Source organism: Leuresthes tenuis, unplaced genomic scaffold (genome assembly GCF_036924035.1).
Source record: "Leuresthes tenuis unplaced genomic scaffold, fLeuTen1.0.hap1 SCAF_6, whole genome shotgun sequence".
Taxonomy (NCBI): Eukaryota; Metazoa; Chordata; class Actinopteri; order Atheriniformes; family Atherinopsidae; genus Leuresthes; species Leuresthes tenuis.
Window position 1 is genome coordinate 1199067 of NW_027325360.1, and position 20916 is coordinate 1219982.

At 48.3% G+C, this 20916-nt stretch overlaps 1 protein-coding gene across 3 annotated transcripts; it reads right to left on the reverse strand.

Annotated features, from left to right (window-relative positions):
• Positions 1 to 232: 232 nt before the first annotated feature.
• On the reverse strand, positions 233 to 19956 carry LOC140309308 (zinc finger MIZ domain-containing protein 2-like). 3 transcript variants are annotated; one of them, XM_072387134.1, is made up of 21 exons: positions 19653 to 19956; positions 14676 to 14770; positions 13614 to 13728; positions 13318 to 13526; positions 12971 to 13130; positions 12410 to 12652; positions 12177 to 12330; positions 11070 to 11188; positions 10868 to 10957; positions 9947 to 10133; positions 9726 to 9867; positions 8849 to 8927; positions 8352 to 8483; positions 6500 to 6605; positions 6188 to 6345; positions 6043 to 6110; positions 4095 to 4163; positions 3587 to 3846; positions 2651 to 2823; positions 2398 to 2565; positions 233 to 1209 (listed from the first exon to the last, which is right to left on the reverse strand). In XM_072387134.1, exons 2-21 carry the CDS (start codon positions 14735 to 14737, stop codon positions 1102 to 1104), a joined length of 2802 nt encoding a protein of 933 aa, XP_072243235.1. In that variant the 5' UTR covers positions 14738 to 14770; positions 19653 to 19956; the 3' UTR covers positions 233 to 1101. The 3 variants fall into 3 exon arrangements, with proteins under 3 accessions (XP_072243235.1, XP_072243234.1, XP_072243236.1); XM_072387133.1 differs by having other exon boundaries at positions 10868 to 10960; XM_072387135.1 differs by having other exon boundaries at positions 10868 to 10960; positions 14688 to 14770; positions 19653 to 19955.
• Positions 19957 to 20916: the final 960 nt, after the last annotated feature.

Genomic DNA, 20916 nt, shown 5'->3' on the forward strand with positions numbered 1-20916 from the left:
AACTGATCTGGGCTAAAATCTCACAAACGTGATGAAATCACCACAGACTCGGTGTGTGTGTTAATTAAAGTTTAAGGACTGTTTCTCCCAAATGTTCGTGGATCTTCTTCCATTCAGCTCTAATGACCCGTTAGTTCCAGAGAACATGGTTCTGATTGGTTCTGATTGGCTCCATTGTCCACTGATCTGGGCTGAACCTGTAAAATCACCACAGACTCGGTGTGTGTGTCTTCCCGTGTGCATTTATTAAATTACAAAGGTTATCGCTCTTATTTTTCAGGTTATTGTCATCGTTACTGAATCATACAGAGTCACCGTGAACACTTATTTTACCCAGAAGCCACCGGGCCTCGGGGACATGAGGACACCACAGTCTGGACTCGACAGTCACTTCACAACATACAGAATCATGACGATGAGGAGGGCGAAGATGGAACCTCGTGTCTCGTGCACAACTTCAAATCTGAGAAAGATCCAGATGCGAGTTCCACTGAGCCACATGTGCAGAAACCATGTGACCACACCTGGAGTTTGGGTCACATGACATTCAGGAACAAACTCAGACGAGGATTTAACCTCCCGTAAAGGTGCAGTTTGGTGGAAAATGGTGGGTGGACGGACTGTGAGATGGTCGCCATCTCCATTTTGACCACCAGATGGCAGTAGCTGTTCCACACGGTTCTAATCGGCATGTTTTGGACTCGGAGGAACCGGAGGGCTCCGTCTCTGTGGCTGAGTGGAAGTCACGTCTCATGTTACGGCTCCTTTAAAACTTCAGCTCCTCGTACAGTACACTAAAATCATCTGGAGCAGAGGCGCTCCGGCTTTAAGGAGCCGCGGTCGCCGCCATCAGCAGCGGCGGCGGCGGCGTCGTCGTCGCTCCGACAGGGAATGAAGGGCGTCAAAATACAGACTCAGAGGATAAAAATCAATAAAATAAAGTTACCATCGAGTTCATAGTCACACAAAGAGGATTTTCTATTTAAAAGTTGCTCTCCGCTCCGTCCTGTGCGGGCGGCGGCCATGTTGAAGCGGCCGTGGTGTTGGCGGACGAGCGGAGAAACAGTTTGTGTGTCACAGCGGTGCGTCTGCCCGCTCCGCTCAGTTGTTCTCAAACAGGGACAGCAGGTCGTCGTTGGCGTTGCTCGGGTGGTCCGGAGGGCCGAGGTACGACAGCAGCTCGTCCGGGTTGGTCAGCTCCGGGAGCAGCTGCAGAGACGGATCAGAACCGGGTTAACAGAACCGGGTTAACAGAACCGGGTTATCAGAACCGGGATAACAGAACCGGGATAACAGAACCTGGTTATCAGAACCGGGTTATCAGAACCGGGATAACAGAACCGGGATAACAGAACCTGGTTATCAGAACCGGGTTATCAGAACCGGGATAACAGAACCGGGTTAACAGAACCGGGATAACAGAACCGGGTTATCAGAACCGGGTTAACAGAACCGGGATAACAGAACCGGGATAACAGAACCGGGTTATCAGAACCAGTTTATCAGAACCGGGTTAACAGAACCGGGATAACAGAACCGGGTTAACAGAACTGGGTTATCAGAACCGGTTTATCAGAACCGGGTTAACAGAACCGGGATAACAGAACCGGGATAACAGAACCGGGTTAACAGAACCGGGTTAACAGAACCGGGTTATCAGAACCGGGTTAACAGAACCGGGTTAACAGAACAGTTTCACAGCCCGTCTGAAAGAGGAAGAAAACTTTAACCAGGTTCCAAATGGTTAATTAAAATGGTTCAAGAGAAAAATACTGAGTCTGACCCAAAGTTTATGAAGATGAATTTAATCACCTAATTTATATGCGCTGACATCACTGATGACATCACATTGGGTTCTGAACATATTTCCACTTCCTGCTGTGAGCTGACGGCCAAACACTTCCTGTTAGCTGTGAGCTAACGGCCAAACACTTCCTGTTAGCTGTGAGCTAACGGCTAAACACTTCCTGTTAGCTGTGAGCTAACGGCCAAACACTTCCTGTTAGCTGTGAGCTAACGGCTAAACACTTCCTGTTAGCTGTGAGCTAACGGCCAAACACTTCCTGTTAGCTGTGAGCTAACGGCGTCACTGATACAGCGTTTTATTTAATTCTTCAGTTCACTTGAACATTTTGAACATGAAGACACTTTAATTCAGGGATAATTCAGATCAAACTTAGGCTCCTCCCCCTCATCATCTGAGGGGGAGGAGCTCCACCATCTAAGGGGGAGGAGCTCCACCATCTGCGGGGGAGGAGCTCAACCATGTTATCTGATGTTAATGAGGGACTTTCAGCCTGCTTTATTCAGGGGGCGGGGCTTAAATCATCTCATCATCTTCATCACATGTAACCTGCTGATAACCCACACTGGACTTTGGGCCTGGTTTTTACTCACATCCAGAGAAGGTTCTGGAACATCTGCAGACCCCCCCATAGCAAAGGAGCCGTCTCCTTGGAGGCGGGGATTCTGGTTACGCTGCATCATCTGGCTGCCATGGAGACCCTGCGACTGCTGCTGAGAGAGAGGTGCACCATGGGAAGTTGAGTCCAGACGGCCGGGCATCTGAGAGAAAGGAGGGAGGAAAGAGTCGGTTAGCGAGCTGATGAAGACTCGAGTCTGAACTGCCGATGATGACGCGTCGCTGTACCTGTGCAGCCAGCTGGTGAGGGTGGGGCTTATCGGGGGTGAGGAGGGCGCTGGAGAGCTCGGGCTGGTAGGACAGAGGGGGAGGACCGGGGGAGGAGAAGTCCCCGCCAACGCCGGGAGTCCCGGGACCACCGAAGTCCGAGAAGGAGGCCGAGGGAGCGGGAAAGGAAGGAGCTGAAAGAGGAGACAGATCAGTGATCAATACGTCCGATCGGTTGGACCTCCTCCTGGAGAGAGATTCACCATCAAAGGTCAGAGGCTGTGGCGCCCCCTGCTGGGCGGCCGGAACCAGACGGACAGAACAGAACAGAACCAGATGGACCCGTCCAGGGATGGATAAAAGAGTGGAACATGTTCACAGGTACATAAAACTTCATGAGTTTACTGGAACATTTAATTCAGGGGGGCGGGGCTTAAAGAGCGTCCATCAAACCGAATATTTCTGCTCTTTGGTATATAATGAATTTCACCAAATTCACTTAAAATAATTATAAAAATGGCTCAAACAATATTAGTTTTATAAAAATTACTGTCAATAAAATTAAATTCTACAGTTTTAGTATTTTTATTCTTTCATTTCTCATTTTTTATGGAAGTTTTTAAGTTTTAATTGAATTCTGTATTTTATTATTAATAATAAATTATCAATGAGCTTATTTTGCTGCTTCATTTAAACTAAATAAATAAATAAAAAATGTTTAAAAACATTTTATTACTAATAATTAATTAAATTAAATAGTAAAAAATATTTTTATCAGAGTTAAAGACAAATAAAAAATTATTTAATTGATAAAGGAAATCAAGATTTAAATGATAACAGCTGAAAATAACAGATATTCATTGATTATTAATTATTAATTTTCTTGTGATTAGAAACGGAAAATAAAACGTTTTTTATAAGAATAAATCGACTTTTCTCACAGGTCACGTGACCCACCTGATCCGGGGAAGTCGGGCGTGTTGGCGCTGCCCCCTGCTGACAGGGAGGAGTAGGGCATCGGCGAGGAGGAGGAGGGGGCGGGGCCGAGCGATGCAATCATCTCCATGACGCTGGGCAGCACCATGTGACTCGGGCTCAGCGTCCTGCAGCGCTTCAGAACCGGACCGTCCGGCTCCTCCTTCACGTGGATGTCGGGCTTCACAGGAACCGGCTTCCAGCTGCAGACCGGGTCGATGGTGATCTCCTCGTACTCCGAGCTGAGCGAGAAGAGAACGATGAACCCAAACTGAGCTTTTCTGCTCGTTTAAAGAAGCTCAAACGCTACTTTGACCCTCCTGGGCTGCCGTACAAACTTCTGAGGCTGTGAAACTTCGGCATAAAACAGCTGAACATGTGACGGTCGAAGAAGTCTCGTTAAGAACTGTCAAACTCTAAAGTTCTGAAGCCGAGGAGCAGAAAACGCGTTTTACCCGACAACAGAAGAAGAAGAAATGAAGTTTCTTACTTTTGGACGTAGATGAGGATTCCCAGCATGTACTGGTCCACTTCCAGTCCCTCCAGCAGCGCCGTTTTACTGCAAACACACAGTACACACCGTCTGGTTCTGATCTAACACAGCAGGCTCGGTCCAGACTACTCTGGTTCTGATCTCACACAGCAGGCTCGGTCCAGACTACTCTGGTTCTGTTCTCACACAGCAGGCTCGGTCCAGACTACTCTGGTTCTGATCTCACACAGCAGGCTCGGTCCAGACTACTCTGGTTCTGATCTCACACAGCAGGCTCGGTCCAGACTGCTCTGGTTCTGATCTCACACAGCAGGCTCGGTCCAGACTGCTCTGGTTCTGATCTCACACAGCAGGCTCGGTCCAGACTGCTCTGGTTCTGATCTCACACAGCAGGCTCGGTCCAGACTGCTCTGGTTCTGATCTCACACAGCAGGCTCGGTCCAGACTACTCTGGTTCTGATCTCACACAGCAGGCTCGGTCCAGACTACTCTGGTTCTGATCTCACACAGCAGGCTCGGTCCAGACTACTCTGGTTCTGGTTCCACTCTGTCCTTTAAACTCATTAATTTCTGACTGGACTGAAGCTTTTTGTTCAGAACCAAAGTGTCTCCTGATGCTACGAAGGCTGCAGCTAACGATCATTCAGGTCATTGATTATTCCATCGATTAATCTGATCAGAAACATTTTCACAATAAAAATATCATGAACCAGGTTCAGCCTCAGTTATTTCTGGCTGATATGAACAGAATCCATCCCTCCTCCTGATATTGGTAACAGAACCATAGAACAGTAGCTGTTAGCTCTGTGGCTAACATCCAGCTGTGTTAGCTTCTGTTAGCTTCTCTCATGCTGTTTTAATGCAGCTGAAATCCTAACAAAGCCTCTTATTTCCTGTTTTATTGTCAGACAGTAACTCAGAATAACAGCAGTTAACCAGCAGCCTCTGATGTTACAGATGCAACACGTCTGATAAAATTAGCTGATTTTACTCTGGTTGGACTTTGATGGGACTCAGAATATTAGTTCACATTAACAGCTGAAGCTGCTCAGATGGGCAGAGTCCTTCTGTTCTCTGTAAGTTTCGTTCCGTTCTCTGCTAGTTTCCTTCTGTTCTCTGCTAGCTTCCTTCTGTTCTCTGCTAGCTTCCTTCCGTTCTCTGCTAGCTTCCTTCTGCTCTCTGCTAGCCTCCTTCTGTTCTCTGCTAGCTTCCTTCTGTTCTCTGCTAGCTTCCTTCTGTTCTCTGCTAGCTCCCTCCTGTTCTCTCCTAGCTTCCGTCTGTTCTCTGCTAACTTCCTTCTGTTCTCTGCTAACTTCCTTCTGTCATCTGCCAGCTTCCTTCTGTCATCTGCCAGCTTCCTTCTGTCATCTGCCAGCTTCCTTCCGTCATCTGCCAGCTTCCTTCCGTTCGCTGCTAGCATCCTTCTGTCATCTGCTAGCTTCCTTCTGTCATCTGCTAGCTTCCTTCTGTCATCTGCTAGCTTCCTTCTGTTCTCTGCTAGCTTCCTTCTGTCATCTGCTAGCTTCCTTCTGTTCTCTGCTAGCTTCCTTCTGTTCTCTGCTAGCTTCCTTCTGTTCCCTGCTAGCTTCCTTCTGTTCTCTGCTAGCTTCCTTCTGTTCTCTGCTAGCTTCCTTCTGTCATCTGCTAGCTTCCTTCTGTCATCTGCTAGCTTCCTTCTGTTCTCTGCTAGCTTCCTTCTGTCATCTGCCAGCTTCCTTCTGTCATCTGCTAGCTTCCTTCTGTCATCTGCTAGCTTCCTTCTGTCATCTGCTAGCTTCCTTCTGCTCTCTGCTAGCTTCCTTCTGTCCTCAGCTAGCTTCCTTCTGTCCTCTGCTAGCGTCCTGAAGCCTTTCAGGGGTTCAGCCGCTGCGTTTCCTCCACCTTAAAGGACCTGTTGGAGCTGCGTTAGCCTGAAAGAAGGCGTTTCGTGTGTCATGTGACCTACTTGCACACAGGACACCTCCATGTTCCCCTCTCGCAGTTGAGCTGCAGGTACGACTCCAAATCGAAACACTGTGGACACAAACACAGACGTTGTTGTGGGAGGAGCAGAACGCTGGGAGCCTGCTGTGATTGGCTGCCCGACTCACCTGTATGTGTCTGCAGTCGTGGCCTCTGGCGGGCAGCTGGATGCGCCGAAAGGTGATTGGACATTTTAAGGAGACCCTGATGGCCGTCTGCTCCACGCCGTCCTCTCCGTTCAACCCGGGGGTCCCGGGGATGGACCCGCTGCTGAAGTTCCTCTTTACTGAGACAAGAGAAGAAGAGTCTGAGGTTTAGAGCTTCCTGTTCAACAGGAAGTGAGAACAAACCTGAGGAACATTTCACATCCTGGTTTGTTTTCAGAGTGAGGGGGAGGAGCTTAGCGACTCTTTAGGTCACCATCCCCTTGAGGAACTCACTCTTGGTGACGCAGTGCTCTGCAGGCAGCAGCCTCTTCTTCATCAGACCCTGCAGCACCGAGCGGACCGATGGGCGGTGGACCAGCTGCAGCACGAACAGGTGAGACTGAGGACAGACAGGTGGGTTAGTGAGGAGGAGGAGCTTCATCCTGACTGGGAACAGCAGCTTTGTTTGTTAGGTCCAGAGTGAGAGTGAAGCAGCCGGGATCAAAGTCAGCTCTGCCAGATCTGAGGTTCTGAACCTCCGGATCGGGATGAGTGACCCAAAGAATGCAAGCGGCTGAAATGAGTTTCCTGAGAAACTCATGAGAGATAGGGGGAGGAGCTCCACCATCTGAGGGGGAGGAGCTCCACCATCAGAGGGGGAGGAGCTCCACCATCAGAGGGGGAGGAGCTCCACCATCAGAGGGGGAGGAGCTCCACCATCAGAGGGGAGGAGCTCCACCATCAGAGGGGAGGAGCTCCACCATCATCAGAGGGGAGGAGCTCCACCATCATCAGAGGGGAGGAGCTCCACCATCATCAGAGGGGAGGAGCTCCACCATCATCAGAGGGGAGGAGCTCCACCATCATCAGAGGGGAGGAGCTCCACCATCATCAGAGGGGAGGAGCTCCACCATCATCAGAGGGGAGGAGCTCCACCATCATCAGAGGGGAGGAGCTCCACCATCAGAGGGGGAGGAGCTCCACCATCAGAGGGGAGGAGCTCCACCATCAGAGGGGAGGAGCTCCACCACCATCAGAGGGGGAGGAGCTCCACCATCTGGGGGGAGGAGCTCCACCATCAGAGGGGGAGGAGCTCCACCATCAGAGGGGAGGAGCTCCACCATCAGAGGGGAGGAGCTCCACCATCATCAGAGGGGAGGAGCTCCACCATCATCAGAGGGGAGGAGCTCCACCATCATCAGAGGGGAGGAGCTCCACCATCATCAGAGGGGAGGAGCTCCACCATCAGAGGGGGAGGAGCTCCACCATCAGAGGGGAGGAGCTCCACCATCAGAGGGGAGGAGCTCCACCACCATCAGAGGGGGAGGAGCTCCACCATCTGGGGGGAGGAGCTCCACCATCAGAGGGGGAGGAGCTCCACCATCATCAGAGGGGAGGAGCTCCACCACCATCTGAGGGGGAGGAGCTCCACCATCAGAGGGGAGGAGCTCCACCACCATCTGAGGGGGAGGAGCTCCACCATCAGAGGGGAGGAGCTCCACCACCATCTGAGGGGGAGGAGCTCCACCATCAGAGGGGGAGGAGCTCCACCATCATCAGAGGGGAGGAGCTCCACCATCATCAGAGGGGAGGAGCTCCACCATCATCAGAGGGGAGGAGCTCCACCATCAGAGGGGAGGAGCTCCACCATCAGAGGGGAGGAGCTCCACCATCATCAGAGGGGAGGAGCTCCACCATCTGGGGGGAGGAGCTCCACCATCAGAGGGGAGGAGCTCCACCATCTGGGGGGAGGAGCTCCACCATCTGGGGGGAGGAGCTCCACCATCTGGGGGGAGGAGCTCCACCATCTGGGGGGAGGAGCTCCACCATCTGATGGTTCTGTAGATGTTTTCTTCCTAAATGTGTCCTTATTTAGTGCGATTATCTTGTTTCTTAAACCTCGTCTTACAGAAGTTTTCCATGAACGAGTGTGTGCACGTGTTCGTGCACGTGTTCGTGTGTGTGCATGTGTGTGTGTACATATGTGTGTGTGCACGTGTTCGTGCACGTGTTCGTGTGCATGTGTGTGCACGTGTTCGTGCACGTGTGTGTGTGTGTGTGTGTGTGCATGTGTGTGTGTACATATGTGTGTGTGCACGTGTTCGTGCACGTGTTCGTGCATGTGTGTGTGTGTGTCTGTTCTTACGCAGCAGCAGGCGGTGACGGTGATCTGGATCGTGTTCCTCCCCGGCTGACAGACCTGCTTCAGGTACAGAGGTTTGTGGGAGGTTTTGTTGTCGCCGCGCTCGATGGTGAGAGGAGTCGCGTTCACGCTCACCTGCAGGAGGGGCGGAGCTTAACGTCAGACACCTTCAGGCACCTCGCTTTGCTTCATTTCTAAAGGCGTTATTGATCAGGCAAAAACAGATCAAACTGACTGATTGATTCATATCAAAATGCAGCACTTTGAGTTCTGTTCAGATACGAGTTATTGATCAGACGAGTTATTGATCGGGGGAATTTCAAAGTAAAAGTCCTGAAGGCGGATCACATGATGCAGAGAGTAAAGGCGACTTCAGCATTAGACACCTGCTGAGGAACAGACGATATTTACAACCTTAGAGTGAAATATATATATCAGAACAGCCTCCAATCAATCAGCTGATCGATCTGTAAACAACAACAAGGAGGAGGAGCTCAGACCTGGACGGAGGCGGGCCAGTTGGTGTTCATCTGTCGATCCTCGTGGTGGTAACACTTGAACTGAAGCTCCAGGTCGGGTCTGCAGACAGAAACCGACATTAAAGCTCTGCTCTTCATGCATTTTAATCTCATTCTGAGGCCGGAAATGTAAAAATAAACTGAAAGTAAAGTCAACAAATGCAGCGTAAAACAGAACATAAAATTATATCCAGTGGCTCATTTACAGAAAACAGGAAGCTTTTAAAGAACCTGAGCTATGGAGCACCGAAACTGCCATAATCCAAACGTATGGAAAAGGGTTAAATAAATGAGTTTATAAGATGATAATGTTAAATATGTGTTAATGTGGCTTTTTTTAATTAAATTTAATTTGTTATTCAACTGAAACTCCGCCTCCTAATTTGCATAATGAAGCAGAAATGCATAAAGAAATTTAAACCTGGAAATAACAGAAGTTAATAGATCAATAAAGGAAAGTAATCAAACAAATAAAAACAAAGAAATTAAATATATTCAATTAAAATAACAAAGAAAACTTAAAACTGTGGAAAAATAAATAAAAGCAACAAGATTAAGTGAAATTAGTTTGAAATTAAAGCAGAAATCTGAAAAACACATTTATTTTCATCTAATTTTAACCGCATTTATCATTTATATATTTCTAAGTCTGGCAGTTTCAGTCCTAAAATATTTGAATAAAAACAGTAATTTTCCAACTCATGTGAGTAATAAATTATCTTTAATAAAACTAATACAGAAATAAACTATTTCAGATTAAATTTAAACTGTTTCAGGGTTAAAACTATGGTCATGACAGATAAAATGATGCGATCGGAGAGTTTTGGTGAAAACTCGGCTCAGTTCGGCGTGTTCTCACCTCATTATGAGCGTTTTGTAGACCGACTCCTTCAGCTGGAAGGCGTGGTTGCTGACCGCCAGGTTGTGCTCTAATCTGAAGGGCTCCAGGACCACGCCGTCTCTCACCGGGAACGTCAGCCGCAGGTCGTCGCTCGGGTTACCTGTGGACAGGAAGTCGTCAGGACCCACGAGGAACATTTTCCCTCCTGCTGACCTTCACCTGAGAGTGTCTGAGTGTACCTGAGGGCGGGGGAGGGGCCAGACTGGCCATGTTGGGCTTGATGTCCGGCAGGAAGGAAGAAGGCATCGGCTTCACGTCGTTGCCGGGCGACATGTAGGGCGGCGCCATGGAGCTGCTGGGGGTGATGGGAGGGGTCGGGTTTCCAGGCACCGGGGATGATGGATAACCCGGCAACCCCCGTCCAGGCTAAGAAAGTAAAGATGCCTCGGTGTTAAATTTCTGCCATCATATGAACAGATAAATGGATTTAAAATATAGGAAGATTTCTATTATGTAGAAATGTCGAAACAAGACAGAAAGAAATGGCCTCATAAATCAGGTAAAATGTCCTCATAAATCAGGTAAAATGGCCTCATAAATCAGGTAAAATGTCCTCATAAATCAGGTAAAATGTCCTCATAAATCAGGTAAAACGTCCTCATAAATCAGGTAAAATGGCCTCATAAAACCGAAAGAAATGTCCTGATAAAGCTGAAAAAAGGCCTCATAAAGCAAATAAAATGTCCTCATAAAGGAGATAAAAATGTCCTCATAAATCAGGTAAAATGGCCTCATGAATCAGGTAAAATGGCCTCATGAATCAGGTAAAATGGCCTCATGAATCAGGTAAAATGGCCTCATAAAACCGAAAGAAATGTCCTGATAAAGCTGAAAAAAAAAGGCCTCATAAAGCAAGTAAAATGTCCTCATAAGGAAGTAAAGAAACATGCTCAAACATTTCTTTACAAGACTAAGAAAATCCAAACGAATCCAGAAGAGTCCCCAGAAAAAAAGGCAGAAATGTGACTGAAGCTCGTTTCTGGTGTTAAATTCATAATATTTCTGTTAAACTGACGTCTTTATTAACTTTTTAAAGTTAATTAAAGTTAACAAAAGTTAATTAAAGTTAATAAAAGTTAATTAAATGAAGTTCATCTTACACCCGACGGCTGGTTGAAGGAGTTGTAGACACCACCAGCGCCCCCTGTTGGCAAAGAGTTCAAACCTCCACCCTGACCATTAAACTGGTCCTGCTGAGAAAAGTTACAGTTAATTAATCTCATTGATCTACGGCTACAATCAATAATATCGTATCAATTTATAAAATCATTCATTTAACACTTTAATTAGTCTTTTATTCACCTTGTAGTACTGAGCGTTGGGGGGGCCGGAGGGGGAGTACTGTGGGAGGGGCATCTTATGGCTCTGATAGGAGGGGGAGGAGCCAGAGCGCAGGGGGGCGGGGCCTGGTCCACCAGGACCTGGTTGGAAATAAAATAAAAAGTGAGATTTAAAAACAGAACAAATAGTGTGATATACATATAAATATATAGTAAAGCTTCTAAAAGAAGTTCCATTTATTTACTTTTTTAAAGAATAATTAGATAAATAATGAATAAAATTTAAAGAACCCAGAATTGGGAAATTTAAACTCTTTTGGTTTTAGCTTTTGCTTCGTTATCAACAAAAAGAAAAATGATTCACAGCTACTTCAGTTGTTTTCTCTAATTAAAAGCAGGAAATTCGGATTTTTAATCTGTCAGCGAACGCAACACAAACCAGAAAAACAAAGCAGCAGATTTTAGGAGAAGCTCAGAGGAGGAAAGTTCTGCTGTGATGGATTTTCCAGCCTGGTGAGTTAGTCTGAGCTCAGGTTGGGTTCATTGCTGCTGGAAGCTGGACACAAAGTCTGGAAACTGGGTCAACTTGGGAAAAAATGGCAGAATGTGCCTCATCAGTGCCTCATCAGGGCCTCACAAATCCGGATTATCTGATGTTTCTTAGTTGGTTTTCAAATCAAACTGTAAACTTTGGACTCGCTGTGATGTGGCCGAACGACTCAAACGTCTCCTGGTGCATCAGATCTGTGTCAGCCTCCTTAAAATCTGACCGGCGGGACGCTAAAACGTGGCTAAAAGCACGTTTCTTCATTGATTTACTTCATTTACCCCAAAAAGGAAATTATTTCACAGCAAAAACAATCAAAACATTTTTTCCATCAGTGAAAAAGTCACTTTGCAGATTTCATTGAGGCAGAATCGCCCCCTAGTGGCCGTGAGAGGAACTGCAGCGACGGCGTCCACGATGCCATCAGTCGTTAATGTTTGGGATGGAAAAGGTATTTTGGCCCCAGTTCTGATCATTTCTGTTGTTCCTGAACTCAAACTAACGTCACGTGTTCTGACAGCGTGTCACGGGTCATGTGACCCACGTTTCCCCCCCAAACACGCTTTGAAACCGGCGTCCTACCTGGGTGGTACTGCATGTTGGGGCCGCCGTACGGGCCGGGCCCGGCGTGGCCGCCTCCCCCCGAGCCCGGCATGGCGCCGCCGCCTCCTCCGTGGCCGGGCATGACGCCGGAACCGACGGGGACGCCGTACTGCTGAGACATTCCCTGGAAGGACTGAGAAGGACGGAGAAACTAAGCGTGTGGCGAGCGGCACCCGAGTGACGCAAACATCTGGGCTGATGTGGGGCCTCACCTCTGAGCTGTAGGGCCGTTTCAGGCCCTGCTGGGGCCTCAGGTGCCCCTGCTGGGGTCCCGGGCCGTAGTTTGGATGCTGGGGGACCCTCTGGGGGACGCCGCCTGCTGCGTACATGGGGCCCATCGAGGGTGGGCCCCTGGTGGGGCCGGGACCAGGGCCCATGCCTCCAGGAGCCATCCCAGAGGGGCCGCGGGGGCCCGAATGGGCCATGAACTGGTTGCTGTAGGCTGGACCCCCCATCTGAGACACAACAGTCAACATTAACGGTCCAGTCGTGGGTCAGTGACATCACGGCGATCATGTGACCACATCGTAAAGCTGTGAAATAAGCCCCGCCCCCTGCAGAAAACAGGCAGTCTCTACCAGCAGGTAACAGACCCATGAATCAAGGTGTCTTCATGCTCTAAATGTCATCAGTGATGTCATCAGTGACGTCATCAGTGATGTCATCAGTGACGTCATCAGTGATGTCATCACTGATGTCATCAGTGATGTCATCACATGTAAATGAGGCGACTAAAGCTACTCCTCCAGCAGGGGGCGCCGTCCGCTGCTCACCTGTCCGTAGTTCATCTCCTGGTTTTGCTTCTCCTGGATGGCGGCTACGGTTGCCGTGGCGGTGGCGGTTGCCGTGGCAGCGGCAGCAGCAACGGCGGCGGCGGCTGCGGCCTGAGTGAAGTCAGTGGAGCCTCTGGAGCCTCCGGGGTTCGACGGGTAACTGGAGACAGGCGGAGGTCAAAGGTCAAAGGTCAACATTTCAGCTGGTTTTCCGAGCAGAAATTAATGTAATTTTAGGAAAATACTCTTAAATATCAGAGATAAAAATGTTTCCAACAGCTTCAGACCAACGCTTCGGCGCTTTTTAACGGGTTAAACTGCGTGGAACGCTGGTTACCCACACCCACCTTCCTGTGTAGCCCCCCGGGCCTCCGCCGTAGCCCCCGCTCGTCCGGCCGTACATGCCCTGGTTCATGTAGCCTTTGCTGGGCTCGCCGTAGCCCGACTGGCCCATGTAGCCTCCGGGCCCGCCCGCCATCCCCGGTCCGCCGGGACCCTGCATCATGGGGCCCCCACCTGGGTTGGCCCCGGGCCCCATCACCCCCCCACCCAGGCCCTGAGCGGCAGAAAAACACCTCAAAGGTTACAAAGAGAAAGGAAAGCGCCAGATCGTTTTCACGTGTCCTGTGTGGTGATGTCACACCTGGCTGGCCGAGGGATTGGTCACGCCCCAAACCGTGGTGACCACAGACAGGGACCCTGTCGGCTGATTGGTGGGCTGCTGCCAGCTGGAGGGGTCGTAGGGGTACGAACCGTCACTGCAGACAAACCGTCATCATCATCATCATCATCATCATCATCATCATCATCATCATCATCACTTCAGACTCAAACAAAAACAACTTACAGTAAAATATAGTTTTATTATGTTCAGATCCAAACAATCAACCTGGAGAGGTGCGTTCACCTGGAGAGGTGCGTTAGGTGTGTTCACCTGGAGAGGTGCGTTAGGTTCGTGCACCTGGAGAGGTGCGTTAGGTGCGTTCACCTGGAGAGGTGCGTTAGGTGCGTTCACCTGGAGAGGTGCGTTAGGTGTGTTCACCTGGAGAGGTGCGTCAGGTGCGTTCACCTGGAGAGGTGCGTTAGGTGTGTGCACCTGGAGAGGTGCGTTAGGTGGGTTCACCTGGAGAGGTGCGTTAGGTGGGTTCACCTGGAGAGGTGCGTCAGGTGCGTTCACCTGGAGAGGTGCGTCAGGTGCGTTCACCTGGAGAGGTGCGTCAGGTGTGTTCACCTGGAGAGGTGCGTTAGGTGGGTTCACCTGGAGAGGTGCGTCAGGTGCGTTCACCTGGAGAGGTGCGTCAGGTGCGTTCACCTGGAGAGGTGCGTCAGGTGTGTGCACCTGGAGAGGTGCGTTAGGTGGGTGCACCTGGAGAGGTGCGTCAGGTGCGTTCACCTGGAGAGGTGCGTTAGGTCCGAGCACCTGGAGAGGTGCGTTAGGTGCGCGCACCTGGAGAGGTGCGTTAGGTTTGTTCACCTGAATAGCTCCAACACAGCCGATGAGAGTCTGACTGTAAATATATTATTAGTTGGAGCCTAACTGGGAAAACACGGCAGGAACTTTGTAACCTTGACACTGTTTTTTCTTTTCGCTTTAAGGAAGAATTTCCCTGAAACCGTCGGTCTGATACAATCGGCACATAACAACGATAATAATCAGTGTCTCTGTGGTTGTTGTGTGTGTGTGTGTGTGCGTGCGCACGTGTACCTGTGCGTGTACCTGTGAGGGTTGTTGGCCAGTCCAGCCTTCATCTGGTTCAGAGGGTTCATGGTCGACAGAACCGGGTCCAATCACACAGACTCCTAACAGACAGACGGTTCCTGAGTTAATCAGCAGTTAGACTACATTTCCCATCAGCCCCTGCTGCCAGTAAGAAATGAGCCACCAACCAAAATGTTGACATGTTAGTGAAGCAGGCACCTTTATCTTCTGTGGGATCACTAAAAAACACATTACCCACAATGCCTTGCACCTTTATAGCGAATAAAACTACAGTTCCCAGGTGAGCTAGAATTAATCTGAAGGAAACAAAATGATGGCAGCAAACATTCAGAGGAGAAGAAGCACATGTAACACATTTCTGTAAACTGATGAATCAATGAAGGCCGCTCAGCCGGGACAGACTCCACCCCCCAAGCACCAGAACCTGGATGAAGCAGGCGTAGAAAATGGATAACAGAAGCTGAGCTTTGGTTTATCTTCAGGTTTTCTGTTGTTTATGACGTGTGAAATAAATTTTACTGACTCAGCAACGAGCTGCTGCCACCACACCCGCTCTGAGTCTGAGACAAACCACCTAAACTAGTTTAACCTGCTCCTAACCCGCTGAGTTTCCTGTGGCCAGTTTAACTGAAACTGAACTGTGGATTGTGGCTACATGTACATGCTATGATGCACATTTAATGGTAATTATTATGATTATCGACCTCCGATTGGTCACCTAAAGGTCACCAGCTGAACAGATCGCCTTCATGAAAACAACAAACCACCTGCAGCCTTCGGCAGGGAACCGGTCCCAGGACAAACCGGTCCCAGGACAAACCCTCAAAGGGAGGAAACCAGCTTAAACCGGAGGTGACGAACTGGTTCCTGGAAGTCAGTGAGTCGTTAAACACGCCCACATGACAGAAACCCGAGTCACAGCCGAGCCCGTCTGACCAGAACTCCACATTAGGGTCCAACAGTCCTGATCCAGACCTCATTTCTGTGAATATTTCCAGGAAAACGACCTTCTTTTCCTTTATTAAAGCACCCAGAGTTACTGAGGGATCATGGGAGCTCCACCCGGACTGCTGGAGGGATTCTGGGTGAAACCAAACTGCTCTAAACAGAGGTCATAAAGAAGAGTTACAGCTGATCTGGAACCAGTTTCTCATCTTTTAACAACCTTTGACCCAAACTGAGGTCATTAAACATGAAAAACTCACATTAAACCAACTGAAAGCAGCATTTAAAGGTTCAGATTCACCAACAAACTGCACAAACCCGAGCTGAACATTTCCCACCTGGAGCTGAAACAGTCTAAAGAAAAGCAGCCCTGATGCCACAGCACTGAACAGCTACTGGTCCGTATTAAACCTGCCATTCTTAGGCAAAATCCTAGAAAAAGTAGTATACCAACAGCTTTCTGACTTTCTCCTGTTTAACAAAGCTTCTGATGCTTTCCAGTCAGCCCCCCCCCACAGCACTGAGACACTCTGATCAAGGTGAGAAACGATATCCACCTGAACAGATAATGCAGTCTCAGTTCTGCTGGACCTGAGCGCTGCCTGTGACTCAGTTTCCATGAGATCTTATTACAGAGGTTAGAGGACTGGGTGGGAATCTCTGGAAGTGCTTTAAACTGGTTCCAGTCCTATTCCAAGGACAGGAAGTATTTTGTTGAAATTGGTAACTGTCTCAGACCAAATAGCTTTGACCTGTGGGGTTCCCCAGGGGTCTATCCTGGGACCCCTACAGTTCAATCTGTACATGCTCCCATTAGGCCAGCTAATACGCAGCTATGATATGTACCACAGCTATGCAGATGACACTCAGATCTACGTGTCACTGACAGCAGGAGAACACGGGCCTGTAGATACATTGGGTCGCTGCATCGAACAGATCAGTGTGGAGGCAGAACTATTTTCTCCGGCTAAACTCAGACAAAACTGGAATCATTGTCTGTGGCACACAGAAACAAAGGGAAAGTGTTTTCAGTCACTCTGAGACTCTCTCTCTAAAACCTAATAATCAAGTTAGAAATCTAAGACCTGAACTTTAACAGCCACATTAAATCAGTAACATCAGCAGCTTTTTACCATCTAAAAAACATCAAAGGAATAGTGTCTAAACCAGACTAATCCATGCGTTTGTCTCCAGCAGGTTGGACTGTAACGGCTGCTCTCTGGGCTCTAAACGGGCCGTAAGACAGCTGCAGGACATCCAGAACCAGGAAATACGACCATATTAGTCCAGTGTTCTGGTCTAGAACCAGGAAATACGACCATATTAGTCCGGTGCTCAGGTCTAGAACCAGGAAATACGACCATATTAGTCCAGATCTCAGGTCTAGAACCAGGAAATACGACCATATTAGTCCAGTGTTCTGGTCTAGAACCAGGAAATACGACCATATTAGTCCAGATCTCAGGTCTAGAACCAGGAAATACGACCATATTAGTCCAGATCTCAGGTCTAGAACCAGGAAATACGACCATATTAGTCCAGATCTCAGGTCTAGAACCAGGAAATATGACCATATTAGTCCAGATCTCAGGTCTAGAACCAGGAAATACGACCATATTAGTCCAGATCTCAGGTCTAGAACCAGGAAATACGACCTTATTAGTCCAGTGTTCTGGTCTAGAACCAGGAAATACGACCATATTAGTCCAGATCTCAGGTCTAGAACCAGGAAATACGACCATATTAGTCCAGATCTCAGGTCTAGAACCAGGAAATACGACCATATTAGTCCAGATCTCAGGTCTAGAACCAGGAAATACGACCATATTAGTCCAGATCTCAGGTCTAGAACCAGGAAATACGACCATATTAGTCCAGTGTTCTGGTCTAGAACCAGGAAATACGACCATATTAGTCCAGATCTCAGGTCTAGAACCAGGAAATACGACCATATTAGTCCAGATCTCAGGTCTAGAACCAGGAAATACGACCATATTAGTCCAGTGTTCTGGTCTAGAACCAGGAAAGTCTCAGACCGGTTCAGACACCTGAGTCATGTCACCACCTGCTGTACCTGCTGTCAGTTTCACTGAGTCTCAGACCGGTTCAGACCAAAGGTTCTGATCCACCGAGGAAAACCTGCAGTTACGATCAATACCAGCTGGAAAAGGCTGAACGTGTCTGATCACTTCCTGCCTCTGAATCACTCGGTTCTCCTCCCGTAGAATCAGAACCGGGGCCTGAGCTGGACTTTAACTGGACCCGTTTCTCTGCAAAGTGTTCTGATGGGGGGGGAATAACCCGAGTTTAATGAAGCATCAGCAGAAACTGATCCGAATCAGAACATTTATTCTGCTTCATCTCCTGATATAAATCAGTCAGAAACAGACACGATGTTCCTCTCTAAGGTCCAGAGGTACTGAGACTCAGCCCGACCCGGAGGTTCAGAACCACGGCTCGGATCTGGAGGAGCTGCTTCACACTCAGCTGGATGTGACACCGTCTACATCCTGAAAACCCAACCACAGCATCCTGATTCACCTTCACTGTAAAGAGTTTCCTCTGGAAACAACTCCTCTTCCCTCCTTTTTAACTTCACACAACAGACCAACTAAGACTTCCAGTCCTGATCCGGAGTCTTTAAAGTGTCCTGATCAATAGTTCTGCAGCTTTCTGAAACCTTTAAAGTGTCCTGATCAATAGTTCTGCAGCTTTCTGAAGCTCTTTCACAGTTTTTCTTTGGACATTTTCTGCTTTTTCCCTCCTCTTCAGTCCTTGTTCCTGAACATTTTCAGTGTTTTTTCTTTGTTCAGCCACTTAACTCTGACCTTTGAACCCTTCAGGCAGGAAAAAGGCTCCTAACTCAAGGGATGAACCAGTGTTGTGTCGACACAGAACAGACAACTTAGCAAAGAAGCCATTTTAAACTGGATCTTTAGGCACTTTGTCACAAAGACACATCATTTGTTCCCATTTCTTTAGCTGCATCTATGAAAAACAGCAAAGAAAACACAGTTTGACAGACAGGAAACATCCAACCGTTATCTTCTCCTCTCTTTGGGCCTCCACCCAGACCCCGTGGGCACAGGTGAGGGTTGTACAGGTGATGGAGCAGCTTCTCCTTTGGCTGGATCAGGGCTGCTCCACAGAGCTCATCTTCTTCTGCTTATTTCTGCTGTCATTTCAAATGTTTCCAGTCAACAGCTGTTTAATATCAACAATCAGGTGTGCTGTTAACAACTGGACAAAATATGTAAAACTACATAAGTATTTTACCCTGAAGAACTGAGGCGGGAACATGTTGAAACCCATCAAGTAAAAACCGTGGAAATAAAGGTTCAAACTGGTTTCAGCTCCAAACTGCCGACCCAGCAGACGCGTGCACGCCGTACACGCACGCACCTGCTAACATTACGGTTAATAATGGCTAAAAGCCATTTTCGCCCGGGTGGTGTCGGTCCTGCTTCCCTCCACCCGTCTCCGTTTGACGGAAGGACGCCAGTCACAGGAGACATTTTGAGTCCTTTTGGTGTTGCAACCTGCGGGGGAAGCTAATGCTAACAGCTAACCCGCTAACAGGCAGCTCAACGCTCACAGCGGCTGTAGCATCGCTGGCTAGCATTAGCATGCTAACGAGACAATAAGAGTCAACAGAGTCAAAACAGCAGGGAATTATCCACGAAACGGCGCCGTTCAATCGACCGAAAGGAGACACAACAAACCTCTGATGTGTTTAATCTGAAGACCAAGGCTAAAATCCCAGCAGACCTACAAAGCTCCTCCGCAGCTAGCACGTTAGCCTGGCTAGCGGTGACAATAGAATGCTATGAGGCTAGCAGCAGCTAGCTTCTTTCTCAAACACAAAACACCTGATGTTCGCCACAATTAAATCGTCACCGAGAAGCCCAGGTGTGCTTTCAGTAGCGACAAACATCCGCTGATGAAGACATAAAGATTATCAGAGCTCTCTCTCACACACACAGGCGGAGTGGTGTCGTTGTTCCACAGCCGACCTACCTCCTCTACTTCCCCGGTGTCCGAGCCCTGCTCCGGGGCTCCGCAGTCTGAGCTCCTCGGGGCCTCCGCGGCATCAAGAAACCGAGCGCACGCGGTGCGATCACGGTCCCACAACCTTGGTCCAGAGACGCCGCAAAGATCCAGAAAATACCCCAATAAAAATCCTGTTCTGAGGCCGAAATTCACGCCCAGCCGGGTCGGTCTATGCGTCTGCTGCTCCGGCCTGAAGAGGAGACACCATCCGCCGCAGGTCCGGGAGGGTTCACATTGAATCAGTCAGGATAAACCGGAACAAAGGGGGTTAACTACAGAGAGGAGTTCAACACAGCGACGTCAGTGTGTTTCCACTGCATCACTGCTCAGACACCTTCACTGGAAATCTGACACGTTGAGAAAGTCCTGAGAGATTTTAAAATGAACTGAATATTTAAGCAGATATAAATAACGCAAATTCATACTTTAATTTTGTTTTAGGAATAATACAGAAAAGTCTAAACCTGATTTAAGTCAGTTCTATGGGTTTGTACATGTAAATGAAACCAGAGTCAGTTCTGGGGTTCCACAGGGTTCTGAACTGGGCCCATTTCTGTCCACTTAATGTTTCCTTTGGGCAACATCATGCAGAAACCTGGGATACATCTCCACCTGTATGCCAGTGACACGCAGCTCTATTGATCTGTGCAGCCTGAGGAAACTAATCAGTGAGTGATTATCTCAGGATTAACACCAAGTAGCTCCAAAACATCTAAACCAGTTGGATGCTGCTTCAAACCAAGTTCTGGTGGAACGGGAACCTGTGACTGCAATGTCAGAACCTTTATTAACTTTTATTTCATACGTTCACATCCTTACAGCCTTACCACAAAATATATCTCAGAATACATAAACTAATGAGATCTAAAGTGTTAAATGTGTCCATTTCTGAGTTGTTTTTTAAATTTAAAACCATTTTCTGAGGTCTTATTGAGACAGACTTTGGTCTAAACACCTGTTGGTTTGTTTCTTTATCTGTTTTCACTCCTGTGAGGTCAGCAGGTAGTTAGATAGTTACTCTATTGATCCCAGAGGGAAACAGGTTAGCAGTTAGCTGTAAGTTAGCAGTTAGTTGTAAGTTAGCAGTTAGCTGTAAGTTAGCAGTTAGCTGTAAGTTAGCAGTTAACTGTGAGTTAGCAGTTAGCTGTGAGTTAGCAGTTAACTGTAAGTTAGCAGTTAACTGTGAGTTAGCAGTTAGCTGTGAGTTAGCAGTTAGCTGTGAGTTAGCAGC

Coding starts and splice junctions, on each gene's coding strand:
- LOC140309308 (XM_072387133.1), bottom strand. CDS start 14,737: ATGAACCCTCTGAACCAGATGAAGGCTGGACTGGCCAACAACCCTCAC. Junction 13,527..13,613: donor CCAATCCCTCGGCCAGCCAG/GTGTGACATCAC, acceptor TCTGCCGCTCAG/GGCCTGGGTGGGGGGGTGAT. Junction 2,824..3,586: donor GCCCGACTTCCCCGGATCAG/GTGGGTCACGTG, acceptor CTCCTCTTTCAG/CTCCTTCCTTTCCCGCTCCC.